Source organism: Mustelus asterias, chromosome 6 (assembly GCF_964213995.1).
Source record: "Mustelus asterias chromosome 6, sMusAst1.hap1.1, whole genome shotgun sequence".
Taxonomy (NCBI): Eukaryota; Metazoa; Chordata; class Chondrichthyes; order Carcharhiniformes; family Triakidae; genus Mustelus; species Mustelus asterias.
In genome coordinates, this window is record NC_135806.1 from 119,597,947 (window position 1) to 119,622,412 (window position 24,466).

The window sequence follows — 24,466 nt, forward strand, 5'->3', positions numbered from 1 at the left end:
TGGAAAGGTTCCCATCCCTCTGCCACATTAGTTTAAACCCTCTCCAACCACTCTAGCAAGTACCCTCTCCTCAAGGGTTATTCCAAAATGTTACTTGCCTGCCCAAGCTGTTGAAATTTTGAACCACGGCCTGTTTGCTTGATGCTCTGGAATCGGGTCTTAAAAGTTCAGAAATTAACTTCTTAAAATGGATGACCATGGTCCAACACTCCAGACAGAAAAAAGGAAGATGTTGGAAGTTTAACTCCTAGTTTTGAATCAGTTGTATTGTAAACTCGATCATTGAAGTGTGGCAGCAGGGTTGCCTTGCGTTCAGCAGGGATAATGGTTAGAGATCCTGAACCTTTCACTTCTACCTATGGTTCTCTCTTTTCGCAACATGGGTTGGAGGTTACACCTGAAGTTGAAGTGCAGTACGGTAACAATGTTGAAAGACTGCACACTCATGGCACTCATGTGGAGGTGGGTAGCTCCGTGGACCTCAAATGAATCTGCTAAAATGACCGTGCTGGGAATGGTGATGGGAAAACTGACACTGGTATTTTCAGGTGGTATTTTCAAGCCCAATGTACTTCTGATCCCCCCCGCCCCGCCCCCCCCCCACCCCACCCCCCCACCCACCCCCCCCCCCCCCCCCCCCCGCCCCCCTCGTGTGGTGTGAAAATTGACCCGATAGTTCCAGCTACTTTTTAAAGTAACATTTTTGGGAATCGTTAATTTTAGGTAATTCTGAGATGTAGGGAAGATGGTGATGCAGTGGTAATGTCACTGCACTAGTAATCCAGAGATCCAGGCCCGTGCTCTGGGGACATTTGTTCAAATCCCACCATGGCAGCTGGTGGAATTTGGAAAGTTTAAAGTTTATTTATTAGTGTCACAAATAGGCTTACATTAATACTGCAATGAAGTTACTGTGAAAATTCCCTAGTCACCACATTCTGGCGCCTGTTTGGGTATACTGAGGGGGAATTTAGCATGGTCAATGCACTTAACCACCATGTCTTTAGAACTGAGGGAGGAAACCGGAGCACCCAGAGGAATCCACATAGACAATTCAATCATTAAGAAAAAAAAATCTGGAATTGAAAGTTAGTTTTAGCAATGGTTGCACAAACACATCAGGTTCACTAATGTCCTTTAGGGAAGGAAATGTGCCGTCCTTACCTGGTCTCTCCGACATGCAGTGTGGTTGATTCTTAACTGAACTGACCTCTGAAGTGGCCGAGCAAACCATTCAGTTCAAGGGCTATTAGGAATGGGCAACAAATGTTGGCCTTCTCAGTGTAAGATGGATTTTGAGGTATAAGACCCTTCTAATTAAAACCTATAAGGTTTGAATTCCTAATTTCTAATATGAAGGTCATTGGTTGTGCTTGACGTAACAAAGTATGAATAACTAATATTTATGAATCAAGAAGAACTTGAGCAAGATTTTACATATAGATTTATTTAACACAAAGCAGTGAAGACAACATGGAAGTCCCTCATCCCAAATTCCACGTTGCCAGCACAGATGATGTCTTTCTCTTTGTCTTTGAAGTGACATTGAAATGTATCTGGATGAGTCATACTTAAGAAGTCATGGTAACACCGTGCCATTGAAGATTTCAACTTTTGTCCCCGCTTCTCATTATTCCTCCTCTCCCATTTTGAACAGACAAAATTCACCTCTTCCATTGGCTTAGGCTGCAGATTATCTCTTATCACCCCCTACCCCCCCCCCCCCCCCCCCGCCTTTGTAACTAGAGCCATTTAGACTGAAGACATTTGTTCATCCCTTGTTTCCTTGCGCTCCCAGTGTCTGCACTTACTTCAGATGCATAAATTATGAACAAAATCAGGTCGTTTTGTCTACATATTTTAACCCATTCTCACAAATACTGAAACCATCAAGAACAAATGTTAACACTTCCTATCACAATGTGAAAAAATGTTCTAACTTTCAAATATGATCAATTAAATCAATGCATATGTCTTATTTAAAGAAATTGTAATTCTAAGAACAAACTACTTCTTAGCCATCTCTTCAAACAGCTGCTGAGGAAATCATAGGTAGTGGTATATGTGCACCCAAACACCCAGAACACTTGCCATTTGCATAGATTGGTTCCTACCAGAGCCTGGGAGGGTTGGTGCAGACTGTGCCAAACACTGGGGGATACAAGAGTCCAGGCTCCTTGATCTAAACAGAATTTCTTGTTCACCTCCAGACGGAGCTGCTGACCTGAAAGATCTGGCTCAGAGAATCAGCATTGGCCCTCCAATTTCACCTTTGCTCCAGTTGCTCTGCCTGTTGCATGCAGGTGCAATGAAAGATTGACAAAACCTACATTTATACAGTATCTTTCATGATGTCTCAAATCACTTTACAGCCATTTGACTACACTTCAGTTGTACTGGACGGCACAGTGGTTTAGCACTGCTGCCTCACAGGGCCAGGCACCCGGGTTCGATTCCCGGCTAGGGTCACTCTCTGTGCGGAGTTTGCACATTTTCCCCGTGTCTGCGTGGGTTTCCTCCGGGTGCTCCGGTTTCCTCCCACGTTCTGAAAGACGTGCTGGTTAGGTGCATTGGCCATGCTAATTTCTCCCTCAGTGTAATCAAGCAGGCGCTGGATTGTGGTGACTCAGGGATTTTCACAGTAACTTCACTGCAGTGTTAATGTAGGCTTACTTGTGACACTAATAAATAAATTTTAGACCAGTCACTGGTGTAATGTAGGCAATGTTATCAAATGGAGGAGCAGGCTCAGGGGGACGAATGGCTTAGTCTTCCTCCAAATACACATGGGTGAGATGAGATGAGCTGGATTAATTATAGATGACAAAAGCTGGCGTTTGTCATCTATAATTAATTACCTTACACAGGATAAAATCATGACTGCAGCTCTGTTTATTTTGTTGCTAATAGAAGTGAGTAGGCTTTCTACGGTGAAATTGATAGGACAGGAGTGCCTAATGAGCTCATAGAGAATTAGTAACTTGATTCTTCAGGTTTTTCTATTGACTTCAATTGTGTCCTTTTGTCGACTTACCTATTATCCTACACTATCTTGGTGGCTCTATGAGGTTTTTGAGATATTAAAATATTGTGATAAAGTTGTGTTGCAAGGTAGGTATTGAAAATATATTGTAGTGCGAAGCAGCAATCAGCAGATTGATCAGCCTTGCTGATCAAGAAAACAGCTATACAATTGTGAACCGTTTTGTCTTTGTCTTCTGGCCTTTTCAAAGGTTGTGTTGCACAGAGACACCTGAAGGCTCAAATGCTTCTCACTGATGGTGACGACCTATGTTGTTCGATCCTTCCACTTTGTTGCTCAGGAGTAATTTTTCATCATTCCATCCTGTCACTATGTTTATAAGAGCAATGTGCAGAACAGATTAACGGGAGCTGAGGCTGTCACCAAAATCAGTGCTGTCGTCTGTACACTGTTATAAATAACCAATAGGATATTTTCCTGCCAAATTACCAATTCATATGATGCTTATAAAGTAAAATCTGTATTCTCTGATTTGTTTAATACTCATGGTGGGATAACTTAAAAGATTTACATAAACTAATACTGCATTAAATCATTGCTGCTCTTAATATTAATTTGATTTGACTTGATTTATTATTGTCACATGTATTAGTATACAGTGAAAAGTATTGTTTCTTTCATGTTATACAGACAAAGCATACCGTATATAGAGACGGAAACGAGAGAGTGCAGAATGTAGTGTTACAGTCATAGCTAGGGTGTAGAGAAAGATATTAATGGCCCATACTGCATATAGAAACATTGAAACATAGAAAAGCTACAGCACAAAACAGGCCCTTCGGCCCCACAAGTTGTGCCGAACATATCCCTACCTTTTAGGCCTACCTATAACCCTCCATCCTATTAAGTCCCATGTACTCATCCAGGAGTCTCTTAAAAGACCCGATTGAGTTTGCCTCCACCACCACTGATGGCAGCCGATTCCACTCACCCACCACCCTCTGTGTGAAAAACTTCCCCCTAACATTTCCCCTGTACCTACCCCCCAGCACCTTAAACCTGTATCCTCTCGTAGCAGCCACTTCCACCCTGGGAAAAAGCCTCTGAGAGTTCACCCGATCTATGCCTCTCAACATCTTATATACCTCTATTAGGTCTCCTCTCATCCTACGTCTCTCCAAGGAGAAAAGACCGAGCTCCCTCAGCTTATCCTCATAAGGCATGCCACTCAATCCAGGCAACATCCTTGTAAATCTCCTCTGCACCCTTTCAATCTTTTCCACATCCTTCCTGTAATGAGGCGACCAGAACGGAGCACAGTACTCCAAGTGGGGTCTGAGGAGGGTCTTATATAGCTGCATCATTATCCCCGGACTCCTAAACTCAATCGCTCGATTGATAAAGGCCAGCACACCATACGCCTTCTTAACCACCTCCTCCACCTGCGGGGCCGATTTTAGAGTCCTATGGACCCGGACCCCAAGGTCCTTCTGATCCTCTACAGTACTAAGAGTCTTTCCCTTTATATTGTACTCCTTCATCCCATTTAACCTGTCAAAATGGACCACTACGCATTTATCTGGTTGAAGTCTATCTGCCACTTCTCTGCACAGTCTTGCATCCTATCTATGTCCCTCTGTAACTTCTGACATCCCTCCAGACTATCCACAACCCCATCAACCTTTGTGTCGTCGGCAAACTTACCAACCCATCCCTCCACTTCCTCATCCAAGTCATTTATGAAAATGACAAACAGCAAGGGTCCCAGAACAGATCCCTGGGGCACACCACTGGTGACCGACCTCCATTTAGAAAAAGACCCATCTATACCCACTCTCTGCCTCCTTTGGGCAAGCCAGTTCTGGATCCATAGGGCAGCAGCCCCTTGGATCCCATGCCCTCTCACTTTTTCTAGAAGCCTTGCATGGGGGACCTTATTGAATGCCTTGCTAAAATCCATATAAACCACATCTACCACTTTCCCTTCGTCAATGTGTTTAGTCACATTTTTGAAGAACTCTACCAGGCTCGTAAGGCACGATCTGCCTTTGACAAAGCCATGCTAAGTATTCTTGAGCATACTAAACCTCTCTAAATGCTCATAAATCTTGTCCCTCAGGATCTTCTCCATCAGCTTACCAACCACTGAGGTTAGACTCACTGGTTGGTAATTTCCTGGGCTATCCCTATTCCCCTTCTTGAAAATAGGAACCACATCCGCAATCCTTCAATCCTCCGGCACCTCTCCCGTCTCCATTGATGACGAAAAGATCATCGCAGAGGCTCTGCAATCTCTTCCCTCGCCTCCCACAGTAACCTGGGGTACATCCCATCCGGACCCGGCGACTTATCTATCTTGATGCCATTCAAAGATTCCAGCACAATCTCTTTGTTAAAGACCACATACTCAGTCCACCGCAAGCCCACAGTACATCCACCCAGGTCCTTCTCCTCTGTGAAAACCGAGGCAAAATACTCATTAAGCACCTCTGCCATTTCTACTGGTTCCGTACAGATTTTCCCGCCTTCACCTTTTATAGGCCCTATTCCTTCACGTCTCATCCTGTTACTCTTCGCATATTTATAGAACGCCTTAGGGTTTTTCTTAATCCTACCTGCCAAGGCCTTCTCGTGACCCCTTCTGGCTCTCCTAATTTCCTTCCTTAGTCCCTTCCTACAAGCCGTATACTTATCTAGATCCCTATCTTCGCCAAGCTCTCTGAACCTTTTGTACTCTTTCCTTTTCTTCTCGACTAGGTCCCACACGGTTCCTTTAACCTACCAACTCCTCCCTGTGTGCTCAGAACGTTGTCCTGTAGAACTCTAGACAGACATTCCTTGAAAAACTGCCACCTCTCTTCAGTACATTTCCCCAAGAATACCTCCTTCCAATTTACTCCTCTAATTTGCTGCCTTATGTCTTCATATTTCCCCTTACTCCATATAAATGCTTTCCTAGCTTACTTGATCCTCTCTTTTACCAATGCAAGCATAAAGGAGATAGAGTTATGATCGTTATCCCCAAGATGCTCTCCCACTGAGAGATCTGACACCTGTCCCGGTTCATTGGTTAGTATCAGATCAAGTACAGCTTCTCCTCTTGTAGACTTGTCCACATGCTGTGTCAGGAAACCCTCCTGAACACACCTAATGAACTCCTCCCCATCCAATCCCCTTACCCTAGGGATATTCCAATCTATGTTTGGGAAATTAAAGTCTCCCATCACAACAACTCTGCTATTATTGCAACTCTCCAAGATCTGTTTCCCTATCTGCTCCTCCACCTCCCTGTTACTATTGGGCGGCCTATAGAAAACTCCCAGCAAAGTGATCGACCCCTTCCCACTCCGAACTTCCACCCACAGAGACTCTGTAGACAATCCCTCCACAGCATACACCTTCTCTACAGCTGTGACACTATCCCTGATCAGCAGTGCCACTCCACCCCCTCTCTTGCCTCCCTCCCTGTCCTTCCTGAAACATCTGAATCCCGGCACCTGGAGCATCCAGTCCTGTCCCTGAGTCATCCAAGTCTCCATAATGGCCACCACATCACACTTCCAGGCATCGATCCACGCTCTGAGCTCATCCCCTTTATTCACTATACTCCTGGCATTAAAGTAAACACATCTCAATCCTTTGGCCTGAGCTCTCCTCTTCTCTATCCCCCGTCCATCCTCCCTCTTGCACTGTCTATAACCCTTCTCTATCACAATATTTGTAACCAGGTGCCAACAATGGGCATCATCATTTTAATAACATCTTTCTGTGATTGGTGAATTGATAGCTGAATTTTGAAAGGAGTAAAATTAGCATGCATGATTGAGGGGGGAGGGTGAATTGGGGTGATTATGTGTGTGGGGGGGCTGCAAGGGGTGTGGGGGGGGGGAGGGGGGAGGTGGGTGAATAAGAGGCCCAGAAAGAGAAGAAGCAATAGGACCATGATTTCTGTTTACAGGCACTTTACAGCCTTCTGGGCTGAACATTGAGTGCAACAGCTTAGGAACATGAACTCTGCTCCACCTCCATTCCATTTCCATTTATTTTATTTCATTTCTTTTTTAACTTCTTAATCTATTGTTATCACTTTATATTCTTATTTTTTAATTTTAATTTCTTCCATCGTTTCATTTGTCCACCTCTTAAAAATCTTATTTTCCATCTTGTTTCCCCCACCACCCCGCAACCCCCTGCACTAGGGCCATCTACTACATGCCTCAGGTTGTCCTTTGACCTTTGGTTGGCCTCCCTTCATCCCTAATTCTCCATTCAATCTGAATTTAGCTTTCGGAGCAAGCAACCAAAGATGGGCGGCACGGTGGTTAGCACTGCTGCCTCACAGCGCCAGGGACGGGTCACTGTCTGTGTGGAGTTTACACATTCTCCCCGTGTCTGCGTGGGTTTCCTCCGGGTGCTCCGGGTTCCTCCCACAATGCAAAGATGTTCAGGTTAGGTTGATTGGCCATGCCAAATTGTCCCTTAGTGTTCCAGATGTGTAGGTTAGAGGGATTAGCAGGGTAAATGTGTAGGGTTGTGGGGATAGGGCCTGCGTTGGGATTGTGGTTGGTGCAGACTCGATGGGCCGAATGGCTTCCTTCTGCACTGTAGGATTCTATGATCTATGATTTGACAGTCTTCACCTTTGTTCTATCATTTACACATTCTGATCTTTTAATAGGCCGCTATCAGCACCCTTCTCAGCCTTTATCACCACCATTTCCATTCATTTTGTCCTCTTGTCTATGACATCTTTGTCAATGACACCAACCCCTGCCCCCCCACATTCCCCCCCCCCCCTTTAAGTATAATACTGATGAAGGGTCATCCAGACTTGAAACATTGGCTCTATTCTCTTCCCCTGGTTGCTGTCAGACCTGCTGAGATTTTCCAGCATTTTCTGTTGTTGTTTCAGATTCCAGCATTCGCAGTATTTTGTTTTTATCTTAGTGTAAACCTCGTCCTATTTTCTTTGTCTTCAACTCAGCTGTTGGGACTGCGTGCAAGACAGGAGACATGAAACTTAGACAAAATGAAGTCTGGGGTCCCTCTGGGACCACGCTGGTAGGTCCCAACACAGGGGATTGGAAACCAGGGCAGACAGAGCAGTGGAGAGGTATCAGGGGAGTATGGGGAAAGACCATTCAAATGGACCTATCATATATAACTGCAACACTATATTCTACACCCTCTCCTTTCCTTCTCCTTATGTTCTCCATGAATATTTTGCCTTTATAGCACACAAGAAACAATACTTTTTGCAGTATACCAATATATGTGACAATAATAAAGCAAATCAATTTTTTTTAGATGATGTATTTCTGCGCCTCCTGAGATAGTGTGAAATATATTTCACTCTGTGTCTGCATCAAAGGTTTCCGGTGGAGGAAATTGAACCTGTTGTATTGCCTCTCACAGAATTGCCAATCCTGAATTTATCAACCAGCAGTTTGTGAATGGAGGGAGTTGGGCTGCAGCCTCTCACACTGGGTCTGAATGGAGGGAGCTGGGCTTTAGCTGAGTCTGAATGGAGGGAGCTGGGCTGCAGCCTCTCACACTGAGTCTGAATGGAGGGAGCTGGGCTGTAGCTGAGTCTGAATGGAGGCAGCTGGGCTGCAGCCTCTCACATTGAGTCTGAATGGAAGGAGCTGGGCTGTAGCTGAGTCTGCAGCCGCTGACGCTGAGTCCTCCTAGCCACAGGGGGCGCCACCGACCCAGCACCAGGCAGCTGCGCGTGCGCAGATTCTCCAACCGCTCACAGCCATAGTCGGTTCAAAATGGGGGCGGGAGAGCGCGAGACTGATCCAGAGCAGCTTCAAACACACCACTGACCGCCTGGAAACCTGCTAACCGGAAACAACTGGTAAATATACTGCGAGGAAATTCATTCCTCAATAATACTTCACTGACAGTTACCATGGATGATTCAGGATCGCGAACACTGTTTGATTTTTCTTAGCGGCAAAGAGACCGGGAATCCAGTGGGAGCGAGAGCGGGAATCTAGTGAGAATCCAGTGGGAGCGAGAGCGGGAATCTAGTGAGAATCCAGTGGGAGCGAGAGCGGGAATCTAGTGAGAATCCAGTGGGAGCGAGAGCGGGAATCTAGTGAGAATCCAGTGGGAGCGAGAGCGGGAATCTAGTGAGAATGCAGTGGGAGCGAGTGCGGGAATCTAGTGAGAATCCAGTGGGAGCGAGAGCGGGAATCTAGTGAGAATCCAGTGGGAGCGAGAGCGGGAATCCAGTGGGAGCGAGAGCGGGAATGGGAATCTAATGAGAATCCAGCGGGAGTGAGAGTGGGAATCTAGTGAGAATCCATGGGAGCGACAGTGAGAATCCAATGGGGGAGATAGTGAGTGGTAATCCAATGAGATTTCCTTGAGAGTGAGAGCAGGAATCCAATAAAGATCCCGGAGAGAGAGCAGAAGTCCAGTGAGAGTTGGAATCCAGTGAGTGAGAAAGGGAAATCCAGTTGGCGTGGGGATGGGAGAGAGAGAGAGGGAATCCAGTGGGGAGAGATTGTTAGAGGGGAAATCCAGCGAGAGTGTGTGGGAATCTAGTGAGAATTTATTGAGAGTGGGAATCCAGTGCAAATCCAGCAGGCGAGAATGGAAATCCAGGGGGAGAGAGTGCGGAGAGTGAATGAGTATCCAGCGGGGGACAGCGAGAGCGGGAATCCAGTGGGAGAAGGTGTGGAGAGTGAATGGAAATCCAGGGGGGGGGGGGCAGAGAGAGAGAGCAGAAATCCAGTTGGCGAGAGCAAGAATCCAGCGGAAATACAGTTGGAGAGAGAGCAGGAATTCAGTGGACATCCAGTGGGAGAGAGCAGGAATTGAGCAGAAATCCAGTGGGAAAGAGAGCAGAAAGAGTTGGAGAGAGTGCAGTGAGTGAGTGGAAATCCAGTGGGAGTGAGGGCAGATACATTTCCATAAAGAGTCTGTTCACTAAAATTATAGTTCATGGAATTGAAGGCACATTATTGGCCTGGTTAAGAAATCAACTCAACAGGTTGAATAAGGAAGGTTGGAAATACTGGGCTTGTTTCCGCTGGAGTTTAGAAGTGTGAAAGGTGGCTTGACTGAAGTATATGGCTGGAATTTTGTGGCCATTTAGGCTGGCAGGATCTTTTGAACCTTTGTTTGGCACACTCCCGCCATGGGGTTCCTGGCAGCAAGGGTTGCATTCAGTGGGAAACGCTGCTGAGAGTGATGGGAGCAGAAGATCTGGCCGCATGTCATTGGTGGGCCACCTCCGGCTTGTTTGGAAAATCCTACCCTATATTTTTTTTTATTCATTGGATGTGGGTCACTGGCTGTTATTGCCCATCCCTAATTGCCCTTGAACTGAGTGGCTTGCTGGGCCATTTCAGAGGGCAGTTGAGGGTCAACCACATTGCTGCGGACCTGAAGTCACAAGTAAGGACGGCAGATTTCCTTCCCTAATGGGCATTAGTGAACTAGATGGGCTTTTATGACAATGGTTTGATGGCCATCACTAAATTTTTGATTCCAGAATTTTGAGTTCAAATTTCACCATGGTTGGATTTAAATCCAGGCAGATATTAATAGCTTAAATGAATGGGAAGAACTGTGCCAAATGGATTTCAATGTAGGCAAATTTGAGATTAACCACTTTGGACCTAAAAAGTTTTGAACAGAATGCTTTCTAGATGGATGTCTTTCTAAAGAGACTCATGAGATCTGTGTACAAAGGGAATTAAAATGCCATGGACATAAAAGTATCAAAAGGATAATGGAATGCTGGCTTTTATATCTAGAAGACTAAAATACAAGAAGGTAGAAGTCATACTTCATCTATACAAAGGCCCTGGTTAGACCACACCTAGAGTACTGAGAGTAGTCTGGGCATCACACCTAAGGAAGAATACATTAGCTTTAGAGGGAGTGCAGCATATATTTACCAGAATAATTCTGGACTCTTAATGGTTAAATTACAAGGAGAGATAGCACAAATTATGGTAGTGTTCATGGCAGTTTAAAAGTTGATTTTATCAACGTTTTCAAGATATTAAGGGGAAATGGCTAGGGTCATTCCCCTGTGGGAAAGGCTAGAGACAAACTGTTCTACTATAAAGCAAAATACTGCAAATGCTTGAATTATAGAATCCTACAGTGCAGAAGGAGGCCATTCGGCCCATCGAGTCTGCACTGGCCGTAATCCCACCCAGGCCTTATCCCCATAACCCCATGCATTTAATTACCCATGACACTAAGGGACACTTTAGCATGGCCAATCCACCTAACCTGCGCATCTTTGTAGTGTGGGAGGAAACCGGAGCACCCGGAGGAAACCCACCCAGACACTGGGAGAATGTGCAAACTCCACACAGCCAGTGACCCAAGCCGGGAATCAAACCCGGGTTCCTGGCGCTGTGAGGCAGCAGTGCTAACCACTGTGTCACCATGCTGCCCCATGGAGATCTGGAATAAAGGCAGAAAATGCCAGAAAAACTCAGCAGGCCTGACAGTACCTGTGCAGAGAGAAACAGAACTAACTTTTTGAGTCCAATATGACTCTTTGGAATTGTTCCATTAGTTGAGGTGTCTAAGACTAAGCTGGGGAGTCTTAAAAAAAAATTAGAGCCAGTCATAAAGTTAGGAAACATTGCTGCACAAAGGCTGGTAGAAGTTTAAAATGCTCGTCTGTAAATGGCATTCACGCTAAGTCAATTGTTAAGTTTAAACTTTGAGATTAATTAACAAATATTTATCAAACATATTGAGAGATATGAGGCAAAGGCATCTAAATGGAGTTAGGTCACAGACCAGCCATGGTGTCATTGACTAGAGTCTAAACGGTCTATTTCTGTACTGTGTCTGACTATCTGTGTAAATGGACGTGTGTGTAAGAGAATGTCCTTCTGTTTTTCAGAGTAATTTGTTTTGGGATATTTCAAGTATTTCTTATTGGACCTCATGTAACATGCTCTGTTTTGAGAGAAGTTGCTTCAAGATTACTTTCGAATGACTCCATTCTATCTCATCTTTGCTGTTCATTATTTTTTATTCATAGATTTTGACCTGATGCAAAACATCTGAAAAAAGCAATAATGAGTAAAAGCAAAGGCACTGCCACTTCAAAAGGATCTAATTTGTCAATACAACAAAGCACAAGACTTGAGGTGCTTTATTCTTCAAGTTGTTTTTCTTTTGCGCTGTTTTAGATTTGATAAGAATGTAAGAATCAGGAGCAGGATCTATGTTGCCTCTTTTCGTGAAGGCGTGCTGAATAAAGTGCCGGTCAGGCACGGAACTGGACAGGGGCGTGCCTTCACTGAAATCAAGGACCCCAGGGAGGAATCAGAGGCTGGTAGATGTATTGAACAACAGGGCTGCTGGGAAGTGGTGGCTGGCTGACGCTGGTATGGCACCCACCTGAGCTGGGGTGGGGCAGCAGTTTGAAGCAAGGGCACAAAGGTGGCTCTCTGTGGGCTGCTCCTTCCCAATGCTGGATCCTTTGATCAGACACCAAATGCCTTTAAACAAGTCCGCCCACCCAAGCTTCCAGATCCTGCTAGCAATCCTGCACAGGTTTGCTTGTTGTGCTCCCCGCATAGTGACCTCTGCATCCGCTGTGGAGAGAACACTAGCAGTGGGAGGAATGAGACTTCAGTGGACAATAATTGCCTATTGAAGGGCCTCAATTGGTGATGGGGCAGGAAAGTGACAGGGTCCCCATCCACCATCCCTCTCTATCTGATTAAATGCCTCCCCCAGCCAAACGTGCCACTGGCGGGTATTAAATTCTGCCCATTATCTTTACTGGTCCTTTATTCCTCACCCTCCACCACACTCCTCCAACCAGCCCCTCTACTTGCCACTATCTTCATACCACAAGATTAACAATTATGAGAATATCACTGTGGGTTTATTCAGGGGCAGTATAGTTGGATACCAGAAAAGGCAAAACCAAAATAACCCATGAAGTTTGCAATGCTTGTGATGATTTAGTTTTGCTAATTTTTCTCTCTTGCCATATTAACAATGAGAACTCGGAATTTATTTGACTTTTCTTTTATTCAGGCTTCGAAAGATGTGAGGTCTAAAAAAGGTAGAGTAAGTCAAACAAATAAAAGAAAGACTCCTGCCCAGAGAAATAGACACAAATCGCCAAGTCAGAAGCATCCAGAGCCTTCGCCAAACCTCTCCTGCATTTTTAGAAATCTGGACGGTCATGAAGATAGTGAAGATTATGGTAAGGGGTTGGTGGCGAGTAGGGCATTCTTCAAGCACGTACTACACGCAGTGTAGTTTTCTTGATTCAGTTTCTCATTTGCATGAATGTTTGGTATCCCAGAAATATAATGGTGCAATACAACACGGCAGTAGGAATGACTGTATACAAATTCTAAACCAATTATTGGCTTTTGTCAACTGAAGTGATGACTCTGCAGTATAGATTTTGACTTTTTGTCTGTCAGCCAAGAGTAACAGCAAGAGGTTTGGCCCGTTTTGAAAGCTAGGTCTCATCACTGATGGATTTTTTAAAAATTCATTCGTGGGACATGGGCATTGCTGGCTGGCCAGCATTTATTGCCCATGCCTAGTTGCCCTTGAGAAGGTGGTGGTGAGCTGCTTTCTTGAATCGCTGCAGTCCATGTGTGGGTTGACCCACAATGCCGTTAGGGAATTCCAGGATTTTGACCCAGCGACTGTGAAGGAACAGCGACATATTTCCAAGTCAGGATGGTGACTGGCTTGGAGGGGAATTTGCAGGTGGTGGTGTTCCCATTTATTTGTTGCTCTTGTCCTTTAGATGGAAGTGGTCGTGGGTCTGGAAGGTGCTGTCTCTGGACCTTTGGTAAATTGCTGCATCTTGTAGATAGTACACACTGCTGCCACTGAGCTTTGGTGGTGGAGGGATTGAATGTTTGTAGATGTGGTGCCAAAAGTGGGCTACTTTGTCCTGGGTGGTGTCAAGCTTCTTGTGTGTTGTTGGAGCTGCACCCACCCAGGCAAGTGGTGAGTATTCCATCACACTCCTGACTTGTGCCTGTAGATGGTGGATAGGCTCTGGGGATTCAGGAGGTGAGTTACTTGCTGCAGTATTCCTCGCCTCTGACCTGCTCTTGTAGCCACTGTGTTTATGTGGTGAGTCCAGTTGAGTTTCTGGTCAATGGTAACCCCAAGGATGTTGACAGTGGGGGATTCAGTGATGGTTACACCATTGAATGTCAAGTGACAGTAGTTAGAGTGTCTCTTACTGGTGATGGTCATTGCCTGGCATTTGTGTGGTGCGATTGTTACTTGCCACTTGTCAGCCCAAGCCTGGATATTGTCCAGATCTTGTTGCATTTGAACATCAACTGCTTCAGTATCTGAGGAGTCGTGAATGGTGCTGAACATTGTGCTGTCATCGGGCATCTCGTCCAGTGCAGGCTTTGTCCAGTTGTTTCCGAAAACAAGTTTCACAATAACCTGCTTAGCATTGTAAAGAGGCCTGATGCCAGCTCCCTGCTGTAGGCCTCTTTCAGGAAGAGTGTTATTTGAATCTTAAGTTTTTAAATGCAAACACCCCAACCCTGTTTCCACCTAGTGAAATGGAGTAAAAGTCTTCCCTGATAAATATGAAATTGAATTGAGAATGAACTCCTCGTATTTGACTTTGGCAATCTAAAACTTGAGCCCTGCCATCACGCGCAATGATAATTTTAATATCATGTTCGACTAAGGGATCTTCTAGATTGGTTGAGTTTGCATGAACTATAGTGGTTTCAGATTAATTAGCTTGGTTTACTCACAGTAAAAACGTGGCTGTTCCAAACTCCCTATAAGTGGAAATTAATTTGCAAATGTTGCAACTCAGACTTGAATGCTATTGTAAAGGGAGCAGTTTATAGTTTTTGCATTCTATGGAACTTTGCAGTTTAGACACCCTTGTCTATTCTATCAGCCCCTTTGTCTCAAATGCGAGCTTTCTAACACAAAGATGAGATATGTTGGATCATAGCCTTCCTTGTGGCTACCTTCAGTGCTTGTCAGTTTGGATAGGTTTAAAAGTTTGTGGAATTTGATTGGGTTATTTTGGTTGTCTTTCCCAACCTAGAGATAAAGTTAATCCATTTAAGTGGCTCAACCAAGAACCGTGAAAATCTACCATGGAGGGAAGGCTAATTACAACAATATTAGGCAGGAACTGAAGAATGTAGATTGAGGGCAGATATTTGAGGACAAATCAACAACTGGCATGTGGGAGGCTTTCAAGTGTAAGTTGATAGGGATTCAGGACCAGCACGTTCCTGTAAGGATGAAGGATAAGTATGGCAAGTTTTGGGAACCTTGGATAACGAGAGATATTGTGAACCTAGTCAAAGAGAAAAAGAAGCATTTGTCAAAGCTAGGAGGCTGGGAACACACGAAGCAAGTGTGGAATACGAGGAAAGTAGAAAGAAACTTGAGTAAGGAGGGCTAAAAGGGGTCACAAAAAAGCATTGCCAGCAGGATTAAGGAAAATCCCAAGGCTTTTTATAAGAACATAAGAAATAGGAGCAGGAGTAGGCCATCTGGCCCTTCGAGCCTGCCCCGCCATTCAACAAGATCATGGCTGATCTGAAGCGAATCAGTTCCACTTACCCGCCTGCTCCCCATAACCCCTAATTCCCTTATCGATCAGAAAACTATCTACCCGTGATTTAAACATATTCAACGAGGAAGCCTCCACCACTTCAATGGGCAGAGAATTCCAGAGATTCACTACCCTCTGAGAGAAGAAGTTCCCCCTCAACTCTGTTCTGAACCGGCCCCCCCTTATTTTGAGGCTGTGCCCTCTAGTTCTGGTTTCCCTTCTAAGTGGAAAGAATCTCTCCACCTCTACCCTATCCAGCCCCTTCATTATCTTATTTGTCTCTATAAGATCACCCCTCATCCTTCTAAACTCCAACGAGTACAGACCCAATCTGTTTAATCTCTCCTCATAAGCCACACCCCTCATCTCCGGTATCAACCTGGTGAACCTTCTCTGCACTCCCTCCAAGGCCAATATATCCTTTCGCAAATAAGGGGACCAAAACTGCACACAGTACTCCAGTTGCGGCCTCACCAGTGCCTTGTACAGTTGCAGCAAGACCTCCCTGCTTTTATATTCCATCCCCCTCGCGATAAAGGCCAACATTCCATTCGCCTTCTTGATCACCTGCTGCACCTGCAGACTGAGTTTTTGCGATTCGTGCACAAGGACCCCCAGGTCCCTCTGCACAGTCGCACGATGTAATTTTTCTCCATTTAAATATTCCAATTTACTATTATTTCTTTATACATATATAAAGAGCAAGAGGGTAGCCAGGGAGAGGGTTGGCCCACTCGAGGACAAGGGAGGGAATCTATGCATGGAGCCAGAGGAAATGGACGAGGTATTAAATGAGTACTTGCGTCAATATTCACCAAAGAGAAGGACTTGGTGGATGATGAGTCTGGGAAAAGGTGTGTAGCTAGTTTGAGTCGTGTTGAGATCAAAAAGGAGGTATTGGGGTTCCTGAGAAACATTAAGATAGTCAAGTCCCCAGGGCCTGATGGGATATACCCCAGAATACTGAGAGAGGCAAGGGAGGAAATTGCTGGGGCCTTGAGAGAAATCTTTATATCCTCACTGGCTACAGGGGAGGTCCCAGAAGATTGGAGAATAGCCAATGTTGTTCCTTGGTTTAAGAAGGGTAGCAAGAATAATCCAGGTAATTACAGGCTGGTGAGCCTTACATCAGTGGTAGGGAAATTATTGGAGAGGATTCTTCGAAACAGGATTTACTCCCACTTGGAAATAAGTGGATGTATTAGTGAGAGGCAACCTGGTTTTGTGAAGGGGAGGTCATGTCTCACTAACCTGATCAGTTTTTCAAGGAAGTGACGAAGATGATTGATGGGGGTAGGGCAGTGGATGTTCATGGACTTCAGTAAGGCCTTTAACATGGCAGACTGGTGCAGAAGATGAAGTCACATAGGATCAGAGGTGAGCTGGTACGGTGGATACAAAACTGGCTCGGTCAAAGAAGACAGAAGGTAGCAGTGGAAGTGTGTGTTTCTGAATGGAGGACTGTGACAAGTGGCGTTGGTGGATTTACAGATAGCGATGAGGACCATCAGTGGATACAGCAGGATATAGATCGGTTGGAGACTTGGGCGGAGAGATGGCAGATGGAGTTTAATCCGGACAAATGTGAGGTAATGCATTTTGGAAGGTCGAATACAGAAAGGAAATATACAGTAAATGGCAGAACCCTTAGGAGTATTGATAGGCAAAGGGATCTGGGTGTACAGGTACACAGGTCACTGAAAGTGGCAATGCAGGTGGAGAAGGTAGTCAAGAAGGCATACGGCATGCTTGCCTTCATTGGCTGGGGCATTGAGTTTAAAAATTGGCAAGTCATGTTGCAGCTTTATAGAACCTTAGTTAGGCTGCACTTGGAATATAGTGTTCAATTCTGGTCGCAACACTACCAGAAAGATGTGGAGGCTTTGGAGAGGGCACAGAAAAGATTTACCAGGATGTTGCCTGGTATGGAGGGCATTAGCTATGAGAAGAGGTTGGAGAAATGTAGTTAGTTCTCACTGGAGCGACGGAGATTGAGGGGAGACCTGATAGAAGTCTACAAGATTATGAGGGGCATGGACTGAGTGGATAGTCAGAAGCTTTTTCCCAGGGTGGAAGAGTCAATTACTAGGGGGCACAGGTTTAAGGGTCAGGTGTACGAGGCAGATGTTTTACACACAGAGTAGTGGGTGCCTGGAGCTTGTTGCCAGGAGAGGTAGTGGAAGCGGATACGATAGTGACTTTTAAGGGGCGTCTTGACAAGTACATAAATAGGTTGGGAATAGAGGGATGTTGTCCCCAGAAGGGTAGGGAGTTTTAGTTAAGTTGGGCAGCATGGTCAGTGCAGGCTTGGAGGGCCGAAGGGCCTGTTCCTGTGCTGTAATTTTCTTTATTCTTTGTTCTTTGAGGGTTGTGTAGTCACTGCTGGGATTTGAATCCTGAATGGACAATTAATTGATTTATTTTAAGCAACTAGAACACGATATTAGAAATCTTTAAATCATGCCCAGTGAGGACATTAAAAAAAGTGGGATTGGGAGTGGTTGGTTACTCCAGAATTGAATCCAAAACAAGTCTCCTTTAGCCTAATGAAAATTACTTGCTGATGTAGACTTGCCACAAGATGTCATCAGAGAGGTTTTTTTTTATCTAGTCAGCCAATAACATTCCCACTACAGTGCATTGGCTTTTTGATTTTAACAACCGCTTAATATAACTGTGGAAGCATTTGTTGGGCTTTTTAGACCTTTATCCCAGGAGAGTTTCCCTTAATTGATAGCATTAAAACCACGAGTGCTTGAAATTCTGTTCAGTTTTCATGCCTCTTAATGTTTTTGTTTTAGGCTGGAGTTTTTCAGTTGTACAAACTGAAATGTAGCGGATTAATTTAGCACCTCATTGAAGGGGGCATTGTAAGCACTGAGGTATATAGTGCACCTTAAATGCTTTTGTTTTCTTAAATAAGTAGAGGCAATGGCCTAGTGGTATTATCGCTGGACTATTAATCCAGAAACTCAGCTAATGTTCTGGGGACCCGGGTTTGAATCTTGCCATGGCAGATGGTGGAATTATAATTCAATTTTTAAAAAAATCTGGAATTAAGAAACTACCGATGACCATGAAGCCATTGTCGATTGTCAGAAAAACAGCTGGTTCACTAATGTCCTTTAAGGAAGGAAATCTGCCGTTCTTACCTGGTCTGGCCTACATGTGACTCCAGGGCCACAGCAATGTGGTTGACTTTCAGCTGCCCTCTGAACAAGGGCAACTAGGGATGGGCAATAAATGCTGGCCAGCCAGTGATGCCCATGTCCCACAAATGAATAAAAGAAAATGCAAGTAACCGTCATTGGCAATATTCAAATATTTGCCCAAATCCTTGAAAAGTGCAGACTGTTTGGGTGGAAATCATCTGGTGATACACTTTGGAGAGTTTTTATTGGCAGAAAACTATTTAATGTTAATGAAATTTGCACAATGTCTCTGAAATAATTACATGAGCTCCGTGAAAAGGTGTAGAAAATTAACCTGCAGAATATTTATAGATTTCCCGAGTAGAAGTTTGAAGTCCTGTATGTTTTCAAAATATGGAAAATTGAATCCAATTCTGACACACAGTACAAACCTTCAGCAATAGAATAAGGTTTACTTTTCAAAATTAAAAAAAAAGACGCACTCAATACTCCCACTGAACATGAATGTTCAGTTTTCCAAAACAATCTATTTAAGTGCTTACCAGCTCTCTTTCCGCCAGGTGCAGGAGTGCGTTAGCAAAATATTACCTAAGTGATACACTTTGGAGAGTTTTGGGCACTGTATTTGGGCAGTGTTATGGGGCATCCAGCTGCTGGCTGGATAAACATCATTACTGGGAACAAGGTACAAGATTAGCAGGGATGCCAACCTTTCTGGAATTGTCTGTAAACAATTAAAAGCAATTCTAAGGCACTTACAGACAAGCTGAAAAGAGTCCAGGTCACTTCCAACCTCAAACTAAAGGCAGTGATACCAATGACACACTGCAAAAAATGAAGTTTTTATTCATGACCACAGGTTAGAATTGTAGTAGTAGGATCTGGTTCATTAAGGGTTAACCTGGGACTGAGTACAGTACTGTGTATGAAGGCACATGACCTAGAGGTCAGAGCAGTCTAGAGTTAGGCAGCAACATGTAATAACATGCCAAGGAGTGTTCTCCATACCTGTATATTCGACTGTAAATATATAGATAGTTCAGCAATATTAATAAAGAATTCTTGGTAACTTCTGCAAGACTACCTAGTGGTGTCTAAGCAGTACACATCACAGGAAGCAACAACCCAGTGCACCAAGAATCAGCTCTGCAATTAAGGTTGCAGACCGTGGTTAATTAAATTAAAGCCATTCACTGGGGCACAGCGTTGGGCACAGCTGTTGGTGCAACATGAATTGTGTGCTTTGTGACATGTCTCATTACTAATAAGACAGAAAATTAATGACAGTAGAATAACTATTGCACATTTGAGAAATAATCTTCAGTTGATAATCAGAAAATTTCCCACTATTGCATACAGCATATTGAATTGGCGGGTGTGGCTTGTGAGATGGTGATCTGAGTAGGTCATATGATGAGTAGTTGAGACTGGAGAAGTCGTAATCATTGTTTGAGCTTTAATAAGATTTTATTGTTGAAATCATTATTTATTTATCACTGATGTACATTGTGGAGTTGATGGAAGTAGCTGTTTCCAATTGCAGGCACCCTGTGCACTGAGAGATTTTAGTTTTGAGGAATTTAAACTGATACAATTGCTATAAAGGTTTTCAAATGATAATTAACCCCATTCTGGTTCAGTACAGCTGATTTATATTCAACGAGCCATTTGCTTATTGACATTTAACTAAAATTCTTCATTCTGATGTCTTCATGAAGGCTGCTTTAGTTTAAGTCCCCAGTGAAATGTTGTTTGACTATGATCATGGAATGTTATCGCTCATTCTCCACCGTTCTTGATACCACTGACCAATGCATTCTCCTTTGCCACCTCTCCTCTGACCCACCTCTAGAGAATTGCCACTCCAGCTTGCTTTCAATCCTATTGTCCTATTGAAGTCAGCGCATCTTCAGCATTAATTTCACCTTTCTTATTTGGCTCCTGGCAACAAAAAAAACTGACCTTTGATTTCCCTTGATCACTTGCTCAAATTGAATCAGACAGGAGATCAAAGAGTGAAGGAGGGATAATATTTCATGGTTGCTCTCCTCACCAGTCTAGAGTGAGAAGGTAATAATGGCTCCTCGTTGATGATCCTATATACAAGATGAGTCTTTCTGGGCCCATTTCTAGTGCTGTTACATATTTTTGAGACACATGTATGTCCTCCTGTGTTACATCATTCTATGATATTATGAAAATGGAACACCATTTTGACAGTATGGGCTATGCTTAGTACATTTTAAGAAGTCTCACAACACCAGGTTAAAGCCTTCTTACTGTGTTCACCCCAGTCCAACGCCGGCATCTCCACATCATAGTACATTTTAAGACAGCAGAACATTTGTACTTTTTTTATATTGGTTGACGAGATGTGGGCCAGCATTTATTGCCCATCCCTAACTGCCCTCCGTTTCAGGGGGCATTTGAGAGACAACCATGTTGCTGTCGATCTGGAGTCACATGAAGGCCAGACCAGGTGAGGACAGCAGAATTAGTTCCCTGAGGATATTAGTGAACCAGATAGATTTTTACGACGATCGGCAATGGTTTCACGGTCATCATAGATTTTTAATTCCAGATTTTTTAATCTTAAATTCAAATTTCACTATTTGCCATGGTGAAATTTGAACCTGGGTCCCCAGATCTTGCTCTGGGTCTCTAGATTACCAGTCCGGTGACAATACTAAGACACCACCGTCTCCCCCATTATCTGGGCACAAATGGCATGACTACCATTAATCATAGAATCGAACCATAGAATATCTAGAGTGCAGAAAGAGGCCATCTGGAGCAAAAGAACAAGAGGATATACTTATCAATAATACACCATAGTTTTCACGACTTCAAATGAATGGCCAGTCCAGAACGAGCGGAAAATGACCTCAACCCTTCTTGCCAACAGGAATTCTTACTCTGTCTCGGAAGGAAATGGCAGTATCCGGGGTTCATCCACCAGGAATTCTGACACTGTTCCTGTGCCCGCTGCTGTTCTTGCTCTGATAGGATATCTGCCTCTGTCCTGGATAATATTACCAGTTTTTCTTCCTTTGGTGTACACAAACAAGATGGTTCCCCAAACCCTCTTGCTGTTAAAAGCTAACTGATCAATAATGTTGCACGGATTAATTTAATTGGAATTGTCCATCTATACACACGGCCATAAACATAAAATAGTGGATTATTTTGAGAGGTATTTGTTATCTTAATACTTCACAAGTGCCTTATTCATTAAATCTACTATTATACTTAGTCAAGGACAGTTTGTTTCAATAGGGGCTTTGGCGGAATAATATAGTTGCATCTCACAGATGCTGTCATGGCATGTTGAAAATGTGGATAGGAATTCTGGTAGAAAAGCAGAAATAAGGATAATCCGATTTTCATTCATCCAATTAATTGCTTATTATTCAACTACAGAGTAATTGAGGTATTACTTCTAATAATCTATTGGTTGGTTTACAATAGTGGTTAGTGTACTAAAATTGTGCATAGTTGTCCACATCCTATGAATAAAAAAAAACTTCCACCCCCACCACTGCCCACAATGCCATAAACACTACAATTTTACTTTTTTTTAAACCAGTTTCATATCTGCCCTATTTTATCTAGGATTCATTAAGTTTTTCATCCAACTACAAATCCATTTATCAAACTTCCTGAGCAGAATCACTCCCTTGTAAATTCTTTCTAAGTTATTACTATACAAGTAATCCCACAAATGGGGAAGAGATAGAGTGGACAGATAAAATTGTTTCCCTTGGCAGAGAACTCTAGAACCAAGGGCATAGGTTCAAGATAAGTGGCAGAAGGTATACAGCGACATGAAGAAGAACTTTTATATGCAGAGCGTAGTGGGTGCCTGGAATTTGCTGCTTGAGGTGGTGGTGGAGGCAGAGACCCTAAACTCCTTTAAAATTTATCTGGATCTGCAGATAAGTGCTATAAGCTACATGATGAGGGAGGTAGAATTAGAAAGGGCACTTGTGTGTCCTTGGGCTGGCATAGACAAAATGGGCCAAATGACCTCCTCCTGTGCTGTAACTTCTCTATGGTTCCAGATTGCATTACAACATGGGTTCCATTATTTGCCTATCGTAGTTTCCACCTGGCTTAAACCAGGTGGAAACCAGGGGAAAATGTTTAACTTGACCATAAAAGCATTATTGCTAGTTAAAAACTTAACAGCTTGTTAAGTGCCGGGTTTTTTATGTAGAAACAGGTGCTCACTTTGTAATTTCATCTCATTGTGATGCATATGATTGTGGATGCTTTATCACCACTAGCTGGTGTCAAGTTGCAGCTTGCACCATTCAGAATGACTGCAATACAATAAATTGCACCTTGTTATGGCACAGTGGTTAGCACTGCTGCCTCACAGCGCCAGGGACCCGGGTTCAATTCCCGGCTTGGGTCACTGTCTGTGTGGAGTTTGCACGTTCCCCCTGTGTCTGCGTGGGTTTCCTCCGGGTGCTCCGGTTTCCACCACAGTCCAAAGATGTGCTGGTTAGGTGCATTGGCCATGCTAAGTACCCGTACAGGCACCGGAGTGTGGCGACTAGGGGATTTTTCACAGTAACTTCATTGCAGTGTGCATGTAAGCCTACTTGTGACTAATAAATAAACTTTACTTTTCTACTTTGTTAAGGTCCAATAGTACAGTGTAGTTAGGAGATTAACTTTTACCTCCTCGAGCGCAGTTGTCATAGCCTGTCCATACAGCTGTACTTGATTTATCATTTATTTTTCAGCTTTCTGACTACTCCTGTCCAAAGAATATTCTGAAGTATTCAAAGTAATTGTGCAGTTATTCTACAAAGGAATAGCTGTATTTTAATCATTTAAAAATGCATAGCTGTTGTACATTTTTGCATTCAATCTATTGATATTTTCATTCTCCCTACTGACCAACTTGACTATTCCAAATGGGAAGAAACCATCCAAATAGTGTTCAGAAATAGATATACTTTTAAGTAATGTGTGTTTGTATTTCTGTGTGTTAGGAATAAGGTATAACTTTAAGTTTTAGTTTTGTTTTGAAAAGTTGCCTGCAAGACTTTAAAACAAATGCAGTACAAAAAGCTGGCTGTTGCCTAGCAACCAGGGCCCCACAAAGATAGCAAAAGCAGTTTGAATTCAGTTGAAAGAATGTAACCTCGCAGTAAGAGCTTTTCGCAGAATCTGCTGGAACAGGGACACGAAGAGAGACTGCAGGTAGCAGGCTCCAAACTACAGAGCAGAAAAAGGTCTAAAAAAAAATCAGGGAGAGGACGGGCAAGTTGCATGAAGAACTTCAAGTCAAAGGGAAAAAAACAGAATCTGGAAAAACAGTTTTGTTTAGTGAAGTTAAGAGTGAAGAGCAGAGAGAGATTCCAAAAAGACAAAGCTGCAGAAAGCAGGCAGAAAGTGAAACGGGCTTGCAAGAAGTCAGGGAACCAAGGCGACTGGAACGTTGGAGATTCCTTACTGTGGGCCTGTGAAGCAGTGTGTTTTGTTGGCAAAGCTGGGTATCTGAGAGATTGTGTGGAAAGGAAACTTAAAAGTATGTGGCAATCTAGGGCACTGGGGCATCAACAGGCAAGGTTGAAATGCTGAAAGTGGATCCTCGGTGAAGACAGCTGAGAGACAGCATTGGTCAGGAGACAATTTCCAAGGCATGTTCTGTAAGATCTGATATTGGAAACCATGTGGAAGATGGCAGCAGTGAGGCCAGTTGGCTCATAGTGTGACAAATGTCTGGGGGGAATTGAT

The 24,466-nt window shown here is 43.8% G+C and overlaps 1 protein-coding gene across 1 annotated transcript in view; it reads left to right on the plus strand.

Moving 5' to 3' along the window:
* Positions 1-9,144: 9,144 nt before the first annotated feature.
* cenpu (centromere protein U) overlaps positions 9,145-24,466 on the plus strand; it is a 36,273-nt gene continuing 20,951 nt past the window's right edge. Inside the window, exons 1-3 of the mRNA XM_078215057.1 lie at positions 9,145-9,188; positions 12,012-12,120; positions 13,022-13,193. Coding sequence (XP_078071183.1) covers positions 12,049-12,120; positions 13,022-13,193 — 244 coding nt within the window. The 5' untranslated portion in view covers positions 9,145-9,188; positions 12,012-12,048. The remainder of the gene's footprint in view (positions 9,189-12,011; positions 12,121-13,021; positions 13,194-24,466) is intronic.